The sequence below is a fragment of the Cystoisospora suis genome (assembly GCF_002600585.1).
Source record: "Cystoisospora suis strain Wien I chromosome Unknown contig_3156, whole genome shotgun sequence".
NCBI lineage: Eukaryota > Apicomplexa > Conoidasida > Eucoccidiorida > Sarcocystidae > Cystoisospora > Cystoisospora suis.
The window spans coordinates 1-16,335 of NW_027155951.1; the positions used below are offsets into that span (position 1 = coordinate 1).

General features: G+C 53.9%; 3 protein-coding genes across 3 annotated transcripts in view; 2 read left to right on the plus strand and 1 right to left on the minus strand.

Moving 5' to 3' along the window:
• Position 1: 1 nt before the first annotated feature.
• On the minus strand, positions 2-3,590 carry CSUI_006289 (ras-related protein rab-5c). The gene has a single exon (XM_068066453.1). The coding sequence runs from the start codon at positions 2,217-2,219 to the stop codon at positions 1,485-1,487; it is 735 nt and encodes a 244-aa protein (XP_067921565.1). The 5' UTR covers positions 2,220-3,590; the 3' UTR covers positions 2-1,484.
• A 2,605-nt stretch (positions 3,591-6,195) lies between these two features.
• On the plus strand, positions 6,196-9,757 carry CSUI_006290 (60s ribosomal protein). The gene is made up of 4 exons (XM_068066454.1): positions 6,196-6,427; positions 7,183-7,300; positions 7,490-7,665; positions 8,341-9,757. The coding sequence occupies exons 1-4, from the start codon at positions 6,413-6,415 to the stop codon at positions 8,641-8,643; spliced, it is 612 nt and encodes a 203-aa protein (XP_067921566.1). The 5' UTR covers positions 6,196-6,412; the 3' UTR covers positions 8,644-9,757.
• Positions 9,758-10,213: 456 nt separating this feature from the next.
• Positions 10,214-16,335, plus strand: part of CSUI_006291 (gcc2 and gcc3 domain-containing protein) — a 53,444-nt gene continuing 47,322 nt past the window's right edge. The window contains exons 1-3 of the mRNA XM_068066455.1: positions 10,214-13,409; positions 14,283-14,554; positions 15,329-16,248. Coding sequence (XP_067921567.1) covers positions 12,274-13,409; positions 14,283-14,554; positions 15,329-16,248 — 2,328 coding nt within the window. The 5' untranslated portion in view covers positions 10,214-12,273. The remainder of the gene's footprint in view (positions 13,410-14,282; positions 14,555-15,328; positions 16,249-16,335) is intronic.

Below are 16,335 nucleotides of genomic sequence, written 5' to 3' on the forward strand. Positions count from 1 at the left end.
GGTGCGCGAGATACAGGGAGGCCGCGCTCACTGACAACACTGGCTTCCCGTTTCTCGGTCAACTATCTTAGAGGACAGAGAAAGAAAAAAGCTGCACCGCACTGTTGAATCTTGATCATCGCTAAACGACCCGTCGAGACAGAGGCCGCGGCAAGTGACAGAGCGTGCGACTTTCGCTGGGCCCGCGAAATCACCTCGAAGTACAAAGCGAAACCGTCGGTCACGAAACAACAAAGAAAACAAAACACCATGCGAACGGCGGGGAGAATGCGGAAAACGCGAGCAAGAATTTGAGAGAAGCCCTGGGTGTGGTGCTGGAATGGTTTCCGTACTAGGCTGCGAGACACTCGTACCAAGACAAGAGCCCCACTGTCTTAGCCACTAACAAGGAGTCCAAACAAACCAAAAGTGCAACCCCTACACAGCAAACGACGTGGAAGCCTTATACGAACAAAGAAGACACGCTTCGGGTGAACATCACTACTACGTTTGAAACGCTGTAGTAAATTCGCCCAGAGCCAGCGCGCGACAAACAAGCAGAGCTCCGGAAGCAGAAACTTTACTTCCCCAAAGCAGTGTCGAAGCTCACTGCTTACTGCTCATTGAATTTACTGAGGCACTAGTGATAAAAAGCTGAAAAAGAAACGCGCGTTTTTTTTTTTTTTAAACATGAAAGCAGCATTGACCGTGGCGGAACACTGGTGTGCTTCTGACCAAGACCCGAGACCGACTAGTTACCACTTCGACGCAAGAAGTCGGACCTACCCCTTATCCTCCTTGGGGAAGACCCGTCACGACTGTTACACGACATTCGGTAACTGACTGAAGCACGGAGGGGTAGCAAGGTTGCCGGAAACCCACAAGAAGAGGCGTCACGTGACTTCTGACGCAAAGCAAATCACAGGATGACCAGTGCAAAGGGAAGAAGGAGTGAGAGGAGCGGCGTGCAGCCTTTGGAGACCGGAAACGGAATCACTTTGAGCCGGCCGGCCGGCTGCAATCCGCCAGCCATCCGGGGCTCCTCGTTTGCTCGGAACCGAAAACGTCACCCGCAAACGTAAAGCTGTCTTGCACCAACCTGTGAACATTAGAACACTTGATCAGTTCTGCTGTCCTGAACAACACTTTCCTTTCTACGTCTGGCATCGAAACCGTCTACCACCCGCGCAGCCCCTGCCTCACAGGCCCCCTTGCACAGGCCCGAAGGGCTGCACTGTTGGGGACACGATTCCCTTGTCCAGCCAGAAAAGGGAAAGTGAGGCTGACGATCGACCACTTCACCGCACTGCTATTATCCTGTACTTGCAAAACGGTGTCCCAAATGAACTAACAGGTTCTTGCATTGCTGTCTTGTCCGGAACGAAAACACCCCTAGCAGGGGCCCTCAACGCCGCGCGCCTACATTCTTGCTGCATACCCGTGTATAACGACAAGGAATCGAGATTTCCTCAGCTATCCAAGTTTCCACCTCATTCTGGCTGACATTAACTCCCGCCACCGCCGCAGCAGGCGAAGCGACCCGCGAGTCCTCCCGCCTGTTGTTTGTCCAAACCACGGTCGTCGGCCGTAAGTTTGACTGTATGCACACCTCCACAGACATTCTGCTGTGCGCTAAATGCCTTCTCCGGAAGTCGCCTTGCAATTAACGAGAAGAGTTGCTGTACATTCTGGCCAGTTTTCGCAGACGTCTCCATGAACAGCAGCCCGTTTTCTTCAGCATACTGTCGGCCGATGTTCACGTCGACTTGTCTGTGCGGTAGATCCATCTTATTCGCAGCCAAAGCAATCACAATATTGGGATTGCCGCTCAGCTGAAGCTGCTGCACCCAAACCTGAGCCCGGTCAAAACTTGCCACGTTGGACTGATCATACACCACGATTGCAGCTGCTGCACCTCGGTAATACATCGGTGCTAACGACGAAAACCTCTCTTGGCCCGCCGTGTCCCAGATCTCGAACTTCACGACCCGGCCGTCCACTTGGAGTGTTTGAGTGAAGAACGCCGCCCCGATAGTCGTCTCCATCGTGTCTGAGAAGGTGTTTTTCACGAACCGGATGACTAGACTAGACTTTCCCACGGACGCGTCACCCAACAGCACTGTTTTGTAGCTGCAAGGGCGTTGCTGAGGACTGCTTGTCGTTCCCCCAACAGAGTGCGACAACGCAGGACCACCCGCGGACGGCCCGCCGGACAGTCCGTACGAACTGGCGAACGACATGACGGTTACCAGTCTTGGCGGGCTCCGAGTTCTCACCAGAGTACGGGAACAGACACCAGGACCGGGGAAGCCTCAGTGCGAGACGCACAAACTAGCGAGAGGAGTTACGACGTTCCCTGTGTGTGCCAAGAGAGGAAGCCTACAGCAATGGCGGAGGGAACAACTGGGAAATGTCAACGAGGCCACCCCGTGGCACTCGCTCCTCATGCTTCAGACGGACTTTCAGACAGCCGCCAGCAAATGAGTCGACAGCCTCAAGACAAAATTCTAAGACGCAACTGTTGACGACGGAGAAACGCCGGAAGTCGGCAACTGGCAGCTGAACTCACCCGCTACCGCGGCGCAGGGTCCGTCAGTGCAATCCTACAGAGCTACAAAAGAAGGGCAGGCATGGTGTAAATGCACGCTGCACTACTGTCCCTGCGGCAGGGTGCCCGTCGGTAGCAACGTCCGAACGGAGACGAGAGGAAAGAGGGGCAAACTGTCACGACCTCCGACTAAGTGCCGGTCTGCACGGCGGACAGGCGAGATGAGCGGTGACGAATGAGAACAGAGTCCAGCAACAGAATTTCAGAACGGGTGCGATCTGGGACAGAACGGAAGATTTCAAAAGCGGATGCCCAGCCACGTAATGCGACTCGCACAGCGACAGAAGCAAGACACTGTCGTGCTTCTGGTTGACGGTGCCTTGAGACTACGAAGGTGTGAGCCCGGAATTTCCTGATAAACCAGGAAGGCAACCCCTTGCCCTCAGTCGATACAAGGCTCCCCCCGTACGCTTTCGTTTCCCCTGTCTGTTACTGAAAACAACAGAGCCAACCTTTCTGGCTGCTCGCTGCCCGAAGGAGTATCTAACCCAGTGAAATGTAAGCCCCCGAGTGAGCGACACCAGGAAAGAACTCAGTGCCCTCACAGGAAATCGGGAAAATTGCGCCGCTTTTAGCCTCCCACGGGCCAGTATGATGAACGGTCTCCGCATCTAGCAAAAAGGCGGCAAGGAACGCGTGAGCGCGTTGCTACTTGCGACGATCTCCGTGCAGTTCGGTATTCGTGAAGTGCGTCGGCTATCGAAAAGACGGCCGTCAGCCAAGACTGCTGCGGCTTCGCAGTACGTCTCCCAGACGCTACACCCAGGGAAACTGTACCCCCGCCATGACAAGCACGCTGAGAAGTCGCTCAAAACACAATAACCCACCATCTGCCCAAGGCAAGAAGCTGTGACTCACGCCCTGTACTACTTCTTCGGCACTCCGGAAACTCTCACGGGCAGAAGACAGAAGGCACAGAGCAATTCATCGCCAACTACATCGAACCATATCGAGAGTCTGCCCGATGTCGGGTCGCGGTACAGTACTGCGAAACAGGGGCACCGCCATCTCGGAAGGGAGATCAGAGCGCTGCAGAAGGGGCCGAGTGTCTTGCTCTGCCCTCCGGCGCTACATTTACCTGAGTACTTGCGACCCGGGCTCCTTCAGACACTACAGCATGCCCCGGTGAACATGCAGTTTGTGCAGGCATGGTGTTCCATACGTTCCGAAGTACGATGCTCCGGTCGCAAGAGCTCTCACTTGTACTGCCACCAAGCAGATACTTCCAGCCTGGACACGTGCGCTGCATCGGTCCAGGTAGTAGGGTTCTACATCGATAGCCGTCCTCATTCCTGGCACGACAGTCTTGAACGATGGAGACTCTGCTGCCAAGACCGCAGTCGAGCTTGAGGTGTCACGGATTGCCTACAGGTGTTGTGCTCGACCAACGGGTGACATATCTCAGATAGTACAGCGACTTTTGAAAGGTCCGATACGGAAACTCACTAACTTTACATCGAAAAAGTTTCCCTGCTCAGTCTTTGCACAACATATGGGTCTGATGGCACGGACACACCTCAGACTCGGCTCTCATACACTTCGTTTGACATGTACACATGAGAGATTCCCGTGGCATACACATACGGCGGCGCGGCACACAGCGCGGGCATTACACTACCGCGGCGGCTAAGCTGCTGCGTCCTCGCCAGCACTTGCGGCTTGCAACAGCAGAAAAAAAAGTTCTCTGGCGTCGAAACATCACGTGGAGTTCTTGATTCTCTCACGTCTCCCGAAGCTCCGGAGCTCGGCTGAACAACTCTCTTTCACTGTTGTTTTGTTTCTTCCCTTCTCCGAGGCCACGGTTATATCGGGAAGGGGTGAACGTCAGGGCTGTCCAACCCAGTCCGGGTTTGGGGACAACACTCGGTTGTAAGAAATGAGCCGGTAGCCTCCTGCCCCGTCTCATGCAGAAGGCGCGTTTGGCGTTCGAAGACGCGGCACCGGCGCGGGAACCCCTATATTCACCGTACGACAAAGAACTTTGACGGTGGGACATTACGGTATACGCTAAGCCAGTAACAGGGTTGCGAATGGTCCCGTCCAGTCGGTCCGAGCTTACTTCCGCCCGGAGCGTGAGGCCGCAGTTGGCGAGTTGAGACACAGGCGAGCTCGCCCACCTGGAATACGTTGTGACGAAGCGTCCGGTAGTAAACTTTCTCCTATACGGTTTGGCCAGCTTGGCTTTTGCTGATGTCAGCCTTCCTGATGCCTCTTGTGGTGCAGCGTTGCTGCCGGGGAAATCTGGGGAATCGTCGAGAAATCATCCGATGGCGTAGTTTGAATCAGAGAGAAGGGGCAGGCTACTGTTGACTCGAGTAAAGCGCTGTTACACGCGGACTAGCCCACACCTAAACAAGCGCCCAATCGTTTGTGATGTCGTCCACGAGTCACAAGTGATCGCTCCCTTTATGGACGATCCTTTGTGATTCGTCCTTGGACAACCAGTCGAGTTTACTACTAGGTATACCTTGCATGTCGTTATTGATATTCGGTTGTAGCTATGCGCAAGCTACCTCCATCATGTTCAACACTACTTGCTGTTCGGACATTCGTCGTGATCCAGCTATGTGCTTTTGGCATGTACGGCGTCCTACGTATTATTGCTACGGTAATGTAGTTTTGCAGTGCCAGTCACGAGATCGGCGGAGTGCGCGGGACCCCCGCGGCGGCTTGCGCTCTACAACCAGGGGCAGGCGTTGGGCCGAGTGTTCCGCGGGCCTCGGCTCTTCCGCCGCCGAGGAGGCAGGGATACAGTGATGAATTAGTTACCAAACTAGTTTTCCAGTTTAATTTACCTTTTTGGTAGAGTAGCTTTATTGGTGTAGTTATTTCGTAAAAATCTGAACTGAAACTCTCGCCGGGGAGTGAGAACGGAACACTCAGTGGCAGCCAGCGATCATCGGGAGCAGGGCGGAGCTCCGATCGTCCCAGAAACTAGTTTTATTATTAGTATAATCACTATTTCTCCTTTTGTGGTATCCGGGGGTGATCTGGCGTGAAACGGTAGCCGTTGTCGGACTTCCGAGCACTAGCGAACCGTAGCCCGTTGCTGCCGCTGTCGTGCCGGCCGCGGGGGCACACAGGCAAGCGAGGTACATTAGGTAGGGCTTTTGCTCCCTCTCTACACGGGAGCACAGTGTACCATGTTCATAAGAAGACGCGACTTTGTCGTCCTCGCTGTTTCCCCTAAATCTGGCCGGGTGCTCGCCTCGGGGTAGAGCACAGCCGCCAGCACGTGTGCGTGCCGGTTCAAGCAAACAGACGGCGCTTCGTTTCCCTTGAGTCCGGCCACGGTATGCCCCAATGCAGGACAGCCCCGTTTCAGGTAGCAGGCCGGCAGAATTTCCTCTCTTGGTAAGCGACAGTGTGTGACCTCTCCGCCAAAATGTCCGGTTTGGGTCGCACCATCGCCCGGAACTCCCATAGCGCTCACGTCAAATGCGATTACTAGTCCTGAGTTGCCCCGGAAAAACTGGTGCAAAGATGCCTGCAACTGTTTCTTTGCGATACACCCACAGTAGCCGGGGGTTTCCGACCGCTTCGGACCACTCTTGCATGCAGGGCCAGTGGGTGAGTGGGGCAGGTAGGTCGGCGCGCTCAGACCATCGAAGGCAGCGTGTGGTAGCTGCTACGCGAAACGTGCGCGCGCACGATGGCCTTCGTGTACGTTGGTGTTTGCATGAGGACGGGTGTGGAGTATGAAAATTCCGGCGAGGGGGACGGTTGCTGGCAGCTCTTTGAAACTAGGTTTTGCCGTGGCTGCTGCGTGCGATTTCTTGCTGAAAGCCCAGCAGCACCGACCTTGCTATTGTGGCTGAAGCCAACATGGTGTTCAAGAAGGTATGTTTTTCAGTGTACTTGTTGCCTCGTTCGACTGGCCTCCCAGCAGTCCCAGCTCCCGGATTTCTTGGCCGCGGTATCAGAGAACGGTTGTAGGGTTGCTTTTTTCTTGCGCGGCTACGTCTTCAAATTAGAGGGAGAGCTCTACGTGGGGCGTCATGCGGCCTGCACGTGGCGGTGCGATGACCGCTTAAATTCTTTGTGGGGAAGGGGCATTCATTGCTGGGACACGATAGAAGTGTTGGTCTTTGAATCTTCGCCTTGTCGCGACAATGCCTGGCTTGTCCAGGCGGACCTGCTCCTCGTCGTGTCCTATCAACGGGCGGTCCTAACAGGCAGCATGCACACCCTCAACCTTTACGTTGCGTCTGCAGAGTTGCATCATTTCTCGTCCCCTCTTACACGTACGGTCCCCTCACGAGTCGCGTACTGAATAGCGTGTCACATTTAGGCTGCGTGTCTTCGAAGGCCGAAAGGCCACACACAGGGTTCTTCCAAAGTCGGCTGTGTTTACTCGTCTGGACGGCACGGCCAAGACGTTATGCCGCGCGCACTCCAACAGCACTTGTGGGCGGGCTGACTCTCATGCTAGTTGGCAGAATTTTCTGGGGCCTCATACTCATTGCCGGATCTGTATTTTCACTGGGTATTCTGTGGTAAATGCTTGGTTTTGGAACCAAGTATACTTCAAGCTTTCCGAAGTTCGCCAACCACACACGCGGGGCGCCACACGCGCTTGTGCCTGTTTGCTACAGGTCGTTGTCATCGATTGCCAGGGCCACCTGTTGGGGCGCCTGGCGTCGGTCGTTGCAAAGGAGCTATTGAAGGGCCAGCACATCGTCTGCGTGCGCTGCGAGGACATCAATATCTCGGGTAGGCGCCACAGTTAGAGAAACGGAGACGCCAAGATGTTCGTCATTCGTTTGCGTGGGACGTTTCAAGTATATTGCGTCGTCAGTGCCAGAGCAGTCGGAGATAGCTGGCTGTGTTCCCGAGCTTGCTGTTGTGTCGCTAGCAAAGTCTTACTGGATCTGGCGAGTAGTATGCGTGTTACGTGTTCAGGCTCTCTCCATAGAAACAGGCTGAAGTACCAGCGGTTCCTGCGACTACGCATGAACTCAAACCCCTCGCGGGGGCCCTACCACCTTCGCGCTCCCTCTCGTATCCTGTGGAGGACGATACGGGGCATGTTGCGACACAAAGTCGAGCGCGGCCAGAAGGCTCTTTCCAGGCTTCAGGTATAGTTCATTACAAGGTTGAGGGGTTGTAGCAGTCTGCTTCCGGTAGACGTGGTTCCGGATGAGGTGCCTCGCTGTTCGAGAGCCCCTAGGTCTTCACGGACAGCAGTAGTACACGCAACAGCGATTTTGTTCCCAGCCCGTTGTAATCGGTCAGCGAAGCCTGAAGCGAGCACGATGGAGAGGTGGATTCCCGAGGAAGATAGTAATCCGAACATTCACATAAGGACAGAGGCAGTGTGTTAATGCGGCGCTGTAGAATCGTGAGTGGCTACAGCTGCTGCCGTACATCCAGTGTGTAAAGATCCGGTCGTGAGAGGTCCTTTTTTTCGTGCTTCCGGATAGCCTATTGACCTTGTGGACCAGTTCCAGCGCTAGAAGGTGTGTAGATTTGGTCCCTCGTACCAGTACTGAAGTGAGGTAGGGGCGCGACAGCACGAAGCCGGAGTTGCAAAGAGTTCTGGTTTGCGATTTTTCACGAGTGCAGGCGCCACAGTGTTTGCGCACTCATAGCTCTGCGTTTTTTTTAAAGTTCCCAGGTGTGCACGCCGAGGTGGTGCATGTAGTCTACGCCGCGGCATTGTCATATGGGTGGCATGCTGTGTCCGAAATGCGAGCAGATAGTCACCTGTCCCACGTGAAGATCCTGGCATCGGGTGTGATTGTTCTTGTCAGGTGTACGAGGGAATCCCAACAATGGTTGAGCGCAAGAAGAGAATGGTTATCCCGAGCGCACTGCGTATCGTCCGACTGAAACCGTCCCGGAACTACTGCCGTCTAGGAGAGCTCTCCTCAAGAGTGGGCTGGTCTCACGGCGATCTTGTTGCGCGGCTAGAGGAGAAGAGGAAGACGCGCTCCGGCGGGTACTATCAGAAGAAGAAGGAGACAGTCAAGATGCAACGCGAGGCGAAGCAGTTTGCCCAAGGTACATTGCCAAAAGACCAGGTTGCGTTCTTGCAGCAGTATGGGCACGCGTAGGGGACTGTCGAACAAGCTGCCCGGACTCGTACGTGGTGGTACACGGTGTCCCAGAAGCGCGGCCCGGATGGTTTCCAGCGTTGGTCAGAGTGAACGGAGTGCTAGGACAGAACCCGGGTCGCCCGCTCATTACACACTCGGTCTGTTGCAATGTGAAAACTGGCTGACTTACGGAACACCCTTCACTGTGACAACCTGCCATGTTGAACTAGTCTCTTGCTCACCTGTGTCTAATGGTCTACGTCTGGGGCTTGCTCTGGGTCAGATCGTAGCGCAGAAACCGTGCGGTCGAAAGCACGTCTGTCACACTGTCACGCACACTTTTGGTCAGTAAGCGTGAGCGAACTACAGAAACTGTTACGGCGATCGACCTTCGCCTTAGACGACGCCATCCCATGCGCAGGTAGGACCAGAGAGATCGACGCTGGCAGTTCCGCACCACGGGCGAACAACCCGTTCACAACTCTCCTGAAAGGATCGTACTTGGTGGCGCCGATGTCGCAATCAGCGTGGGATTCCGGCACGACCACAGTTCAGTGCCGGCGTGCGTCGCTTGGACACAGGGGTGAGGTACGTGCAGCCTCAGCATCCCCCTACAAGTGTTTCCGGTCGTGGGCCATAAGGGTTTAGACTCCTGCCTTCATGGTAGCTTGTCAGAGTGGTGATGTGCCCACCGCTCTAGCCGACCGTCGAACTCACATCGCTTTTCACGGCCGCGTGAAAGGCGCCGCAGAGTGGAATCCAGGCTCGAGCGCAGCTCTAGCTCGGACGGGGGTCCCCGTTCAGGCGACAATGCTGAACTGCACCCTACCACACCGTTTGGCTTCGACGGAGAGAAGCTAGTGTCGGGGCTGCTGACCAGTTCGTTCCACTAACAGTCGACGGGGACACTGCAGTGTTCGGGTCTACTACGGTGTTGTTTGCGCCCAAGCGGCCTCCTGCTGCGGGGACTTCGTTGCGCACCGGCTTGCTAGTGTGCACACCGGAAAGGCGTTCGATCGCGTAGTGAGGCTCGCCGCCCGAGACTGCGTTTGCGCTGTGAACACTCCACCCCACTCCTATATTCGTCCTAGGACGTCCTTACGCAAGAACAAGGATAACCCACTTCGACGCTCAGAGCGACACACATTGAACTATCGACAGCCATTGAGCGGGAGAAACTAAACGAGGTCGCCTCCTCGGCCTACGGGGCGCAAAGGTCGCCCGTGTTTTTGGCTGCCGTGTAAAATTTGCAGGTCTCAACGTCGGGAACCCAAACGTGGCAATGGAGCCGCGCTACGATTTCAATGCCCGCCGCATCAGGAGGGAAAACCGATCCCTTCTGCTACAACGCTTATTCTCGGTGACTCAGGAAGTTTAATAAATTACAACGCAGTCGCACTGCGTGTCTCATGCACAAACAATTAGCGTCGAAAAAAATGTGACGTGGTACTGGATTCGGTGTCCCGGCCGGCTAGCCACCTCTTCATTTCGATGTACGGTATACGGTTCCCCGCTCTCGTGAATGAATGCCACGGCGGAGGGGGACTTGCTTTTTCGGAAGCACCGCCGGGTCATGTAGCGAGGTTTTGCCTGAGGGATCGACGTCTGCCTACTGTTTCTGCGCGTTTTTCTCGTTTTCATCTCTCTGCTGTGTGGCTGACTTCACATAGCCACATGAGACCTAGCTTGCTGGTCTGCTTTTCTTAGTTTGAGCCGTACGATGGTTTTGCGGCGTTGTTTTTCTTTGTCGTCGCCAAGATATTAGTCGTCGGATTCGTGCATGCCCCTTTCGTTTTCCTTTCACAGCCCGTCCGGGGTTCTGCCGTCCTCTCGATGCCTCACACGAGCCGTTGTTCCTCTTTTTTCGGTTGAGCGGGCCCCTAGTTCCTTGAGTAACCTTATCAGTTCTGCCCCCCTGTATTGGAAGTGGTCTTCTTGCATGCGTCTGTGTCTCCTTTATCTGTTGGCTCGCCTTCTTCGTTTGTCATACCGTCCTGTCGCGGGAATCACCCATCGTGAGTATGACCGGGCTGGCGCTCGCCCGTGAAACAGCATGTATACTATCATGCTTTTCGGGTTGCTGAAGGAATGGAGGCTATCGCGCACCGGTTCGCGTGCGGCCGAGTTTCTACTCAGCTTCTTCGTCCTCGATACACCCGCAGATCAGTCTACATGCCCGAAGTATCCCTTAGATCACTCCTTGTTGCGTGCATTCGGCGTCGCCGCTCTCGTGTAGGACAAGCGCCTTTCAACCCATGATTGCGTCTCCGCAACAGCTCCGTTGTTCTTCAGGGAATACCGGTCTGCGGGGTCCATGCGATTGATGAGGCCTTCGCATACTTGGCAAGCTTTTTGGTTGTCCCCTTGTCTGGCTCACTTGTCCCATGTTCTTGCACGCCTCCCCTTGCTCACATCGACCAGAGGCTCCTGTCCTGCAAATCTTTGGCGAAGTCTCCTGTCCTTGGAAATGGGTCACCGGGTCTCGCTGAACTGGTCTTTGTTTCGTCTTCACTGTGGAAGCCGTTGAAGTCGTGCATTTCATCATTCTGTGTCGATTACCTTTGCTTGTTAAGAAAGCGGCTTCCGAGCTGGCGGTGGTTGGGCTACGCAGAGCGTGATAACTGGTCAGTCCGCTCGGGCCTGAGCATCGAGTAATAGTGGAAGTTGTGATTTTTGGGAAAGCTCTTTGTTTCGTCAAGGTCCACTATTTCATCGCACTTTTCTTTTGTGCAGCCCCGGGCTGAATTTCATTGCAATTTTAACAGACCTTGGGCTGTATTCTGGCTATAAGTATGCCGAACAGCTGGCATACTTTTTTCACCACGGTGTTTTGGAATATTACTTTTCAAGCACCTCCTGGGCTCCTCAAGTCTTCGACTCCTGGCTACCGTCAATTTACATCGGGTGCTTTGTCTGTTGGCTGTTGAACAAGCCTGACAGCATGGCATGTTGTGCGGCGAGAGCGTAAGGTCTTTTTTGCGTTTGGTGTTGGAGAGAGTTTCTCAAGGAGGCGACGGGACACCGTAGCGGCTGGACAAGTCGACGCATTCCTCTCACGCCTAACAAACAGGTCTGACCTGAGTAAGGTCGTTGTAGCTGGTCTCGCGCTCGGTTTCCTTTCTTCTGAGGGGCCGTTTTCTAACCACGGAGAAAAGGAACTAGCCGACGGAAGCAAGATTGTTGCACAGATGGGGCAAGGGTGGGGGTTTTCAGATGGAGTTTTCGCACCGTACTCGAGTGTGTCCACGGGTTTCGCACCGCGGAAGTCCTGTGTAAGAGACAGCGTTCAGGGTATACTTTCTTCTTTTCTGCACGCCGCTAGGATGCCCCTCGCCTGACTTCGAGCCTTCAGCAAGCACTCCCCGCTTTTGTTTTCGCCCAGCTGTGAATTTCCCTTATCATTAGCTTGGTAGTCTTGGCAACAGTGATTTTTGTGCCAAGCGTTTTTTTCTTTTACATGCCTACGTCACTTGACAGGTTTCTCGGCATATTCTGCTCCCGCTTGAATCTCTTGAGTTTCATAATCCCATGCTGTTTGTACAGAAGCCGACTCTATGCTAGTCGTGCGCGTTGAATCTTCTCGCTGAGAGTGAAATTGAAAACTACTGTCGACACCCAGACCAGGCGACACAGCCGACGGGATGCGCCATGAGGGACGGCGGGGGTGCCGAAGGTTTGATGAACAATCTCTTTTGCGACTGTCGGGTTGAGAGGTGCTGTGGAGCGAACAAAGGTCAGGAGGGAACCTTTGTGGGGGAGCGTCGCCGTAGACCTGTGAAGGACTCAACATACTATCGGTGTACGCGATGTCTCTCTGGGAGCAGGAGCGTAGCAGCTCGTGATTGTCATGTTCCCTCATCGAGAAGCTGCAAGCTTTTACCAGGTTCTCGGACTGGTCAAGTTCGTCTCTCTCGTTCTAAGACAGTGTGGTGGTTGGATTCGGTCTTCCGTTTTTTCTTCTGTAGACGTCACGTGCTTTTCGCTTCTGACAGTTCTGCTGTGTGGAAGGGATTAACAAATGACAAGACGGAGCTACAGGAGGAGAAGCTTACAGATACGATGTCCGGTACGAGAAAAAAACGGACAGGCGTTTGCAGCCGCGGTCTGGTGAGACATGGTTCTTCATCGGCTTCCTCATTGCTGATGGGCTCCTCAGCTGTGAGGAATTCCGGATCCTGCTCATTCGTTTCTTCTACCGGAAGAAGCGTTCAGCGTGGCCTGGTTGTGAAGATGAAGAAACAGAGATTTCCCCTCTCTCGGGCGGTTGTCGCTCTTCTTCTCTTTTCCGTGTCCTCTGTTTCGTTGTTCTTGTCAAATTCTCGCCATGCAACTATTTTTGAGTGGCCACCATTTGTCGGCGTGAAGGCTGCTTCGTCTAGGGGCGTAGAGACAGCAGTGCCGGCTTCGAGGAGTGCTCATAAAGAGGCTGATGGAGACCTTGAAGGGATCTTGTTCGAGGGAAACGACCCGCGCAAGTGGTCAAAGACTCCGGGGATGTTGAGACGTGATGTGCCCAATGTGCCAGCCGTCCGACGGACGCCGCGTACGGTTTCATCGGTACCTGTTTTAAGGGAAGACCATAGCGGCGGGCCCCAGAAGGCTTCTGAGCGCAGCTCGTGGCTCCAGACGGCTGACCGGAGAGTGACGACAGATTCTTTCAAAGAGATTGCCGCATGTGGAAGTGGCATTTTCGCTGTTGAGAAGGGTTTATTCCATGTGTCTTGGCAGATCGGGGTCAACGACTCGATCAACTGCTGGATGCTCTGTCATTTTCTAGAGGATGCGTAAGTATATTTTCCTGACTAGCTCGGGTCGTCTTGCACCTTGACGTGGATTTTTCTTGTACGGCAATTTCTTTTGCGGTAGTCGGTTCTCGGAGCATCGGACCGTGAATTTCTCTGGCGGCATCGCAGTTTCACATGGGCCTCCCTTCATTTCTATCCAAGGAAGCGAGGTGCGGAGCGGAAAAGAAACCGTCCCCGTACAACCTGTGTCGCCAAACAGAATTGGAGTGACCGGCGCTCTTAATGCTTTTTCTCGGTTGTTGGAGTCAGTATCGCTGTCTAGCCATAGCCTTGTAGCACTACGGCATGGACAGAGCTTGGTGTTCGCTCGATTGTACACTGTACCTGCAGAACAGAAGATAGATGTTTGGACTTGGGAAACTCGTATATATGTGCGGGGGAAGGGTCCGCTGGATTTTGGTGAAGCTGAGCTTTTGCTGCTGATTTTAAGTGGACAGTGAAGAGACATTCTTCACATGGAACGTGAAGCGCCGTAGCAACTCCTTACAACGGGGGTGTACGGTATTGCGATGGAAGCATGCGGCGTGCTTCGCTTCAGATGCTAGCCACACGGACGCTGTCTCAGGGCCTGTTCTCCTTTTTTCGTGTGCTATCTGCATCAATATAAGTAATAAAATCGGGATAATCCGGTATCCTTCGAGGCATAACATTAAACCATTCAGTGTCTTGGGTACTATAATGTCTAGTATGATCCGTATCGAACTTTATAATAGCGGTTCCCGAACCGTTGAGCTTGCCAGCGCAGGTGGACGCCTGCTTTCCAGAGCGTGAGTTCCACCTACTACCCCCCTTGGAGCTGATGACACATAGCTGTCTCGCTTTTGCTTCCGGTTTTTGTCGTGATATATTCAGCGTGTATAGCAGATGCGAAAGTCAGTTCTCGCCGAGCAGCTGCCTGGAGTTACAGCTGGCATCCAGCTCTTTGATTCCAAGGAATTTCCAGCGATATTGCCATTTTACGAATCCGGGCGCCGTATCCCCGCGGTTCGACGAGACGACACCGGACAGCGAGTTCTGCCTAGGAGAGAGCATGGAACTGTGGCTGAATGACAGAAGGTGGACCACTTTCGAGCAGAAGCGGCCTCCCGAATGCACAGTTCCTCAGTGGGATCCGTCACACACAAGTAAGGTCGCACTCGGTGCTACTGTGTGATGCGGACATGCTGTCGCGTGTTCTGACATCTGCGGTGTCATGACTGCCTTTCGCTAACATGATATTTTCCGCAGCGCACTAAGCAACGCGGTTCCCCCACTCGAGTCTATAAAATCGCGTTCTGAAGCGGAAGAGAGCACATGCACGTGACCGTCAGAAGAGTAACTGAGGGATTGCATTTTATGGTTTTATGCGGCTGGTCTAGTGTGTTGGGGATGGTGCGCCGGATCGCTGAAGTTCTCTTGTCGCCACTGATATGCCGGTTGGCTTGAGAAAAGTACTTTTCCAGAAGGAAGATAATCGCATGGCTTGTTGATACAGTATACAGGTACACCTCTGTCCCCGGCCCGTACTGTATGTTGCTCGGTTGTGGGCTCGAAGGCTTTTCCCGGGGGTGGACTCATGACTTTGATGGGTAAAACAGAACTTCAGCACAGGCGAGAGCGACCGAGATCAATCCAAGGTCTGCTACGATCTATTGTCTGCTGGTGTGTGGGAGTGACCGACTACGGTTGTTGCATGAACTGTGAGTGTGCGGTTTAGCGGTCAACATCCATCTGCGGTTCTACCAGGTGAACAAATTGGCTTTACATTTTTCTTGGTGTGCTTGTCTTCGGTTGAAAGGGGGTTTCTACGTCTGCAGTGCATTGTGTTTGAATCGGGGTTAAGTTGCCTACACTCCTCCTGACCTACGCGTGCACGCTGTGTTTCTTCTTTCCTGGTACTGCCGGGGGTCTCGCTTCAGTCCCGACACCTGCACCTTTTCTAAACGACGTGAATTCTTCTTTTGGAGCTGCACTACACAAGACGACTTTCGAGGAGTTCTACGTCGTGTCACGGGGTCCGGACATTTTTCAGCTGTCAGAAGATACTTCTCTGGGTGCTGACATCATGTCTTCCATCGTTCCAAAGGAACGATGGGACAGCTACGACGCTGCCATCAGGTCGGATTGGTCAGTCGTTTATTCGTTCGAAGCACCCGTTTCCCACGAGGACTTTTCAGCCTTAACTATGAAGGCCGATAAGGTCACAAGCACCGCGGGGGATATCTGCTTGTTTGCTACCTCAGCGTCACGTGTCCAACAAGATGGCACTGTGTCGCAGTACATTCAGTTTGGCATGCTTCCAGGCGTCTCGTCTTGCAGTAACCAGATCGGAATACTCCGAGTGGCAGCATTGGAGGGGGGCGGCGTGACAATGAAAACATCGAAGGCTTCCATCAACCGAGAGACGGGTTTCAACCTGTGCGTGGCTCGACGGTGGACAGTTGTCGATTACGCCGGAACGGGCTTCTCCAAGGGCGCTCAAATGGCGACGTATAAAGTCACTCTCGATTCGGGGTGTGCGAGTCATTTATCTCCGTATTCCTATGAGACACAACTGCCTATTTTGTCAGGGGAGTGGGAGCAGTACTTTGTCGCCTTATTGTACCCCTTCACCAGGGGCATTTCCGGGTTGCAAGATCGTGCACGATGTCCATGGAAGACGGCAGTTCAGTACGGCCTGAAGTGCTTCACGTCGATTGAACAGGAGTCTTTTCTCTATAAGGATGGCTTCCCAATGACTCAGCTCGTTTGTAGACGTCTCGGTCTCAACCTAACCACGCCCTCGAGTTTCTCTAGGCTCGCGGTCATGCAAAACGACCACGACATCCGAATGGCTGCGGTAAGTGGACGATAACCTCTGTCGCGCCACGAGAAGAAATGTTTCATCTACCCTTTACTCCAGGCGAGGCTAGAGAGTCTTGCTTGC

Excerpts from the sequence above, each read along its gene's own strand:
- CSUI_006290 (XM_068066454.1), top strand. Across the intron at positions 7,301-7,489 it reads CGAGGACATCAATATCTCGG|GCTCTCTCCATAGAAACAGG; the intron begins GTAGGCGCCACA and ends TTACGTGTTCAG. Across the intron at positions 7,666-8,340 it reads AGGCTCTTTCCAGGCTTCAG|GTGTACGAGGGAATCCCAAC; the intron begins GTATAGTTCATT and ends TGTTCTTGTCAG.
- CSUI_006289 (XM_068066453.1), bottom strand. The coding sequence starts at position 2,219 with ATGTCGTTCGCCAGTTCGTACGGACTGTCCGGCGGGCCGTCCGCGGGT.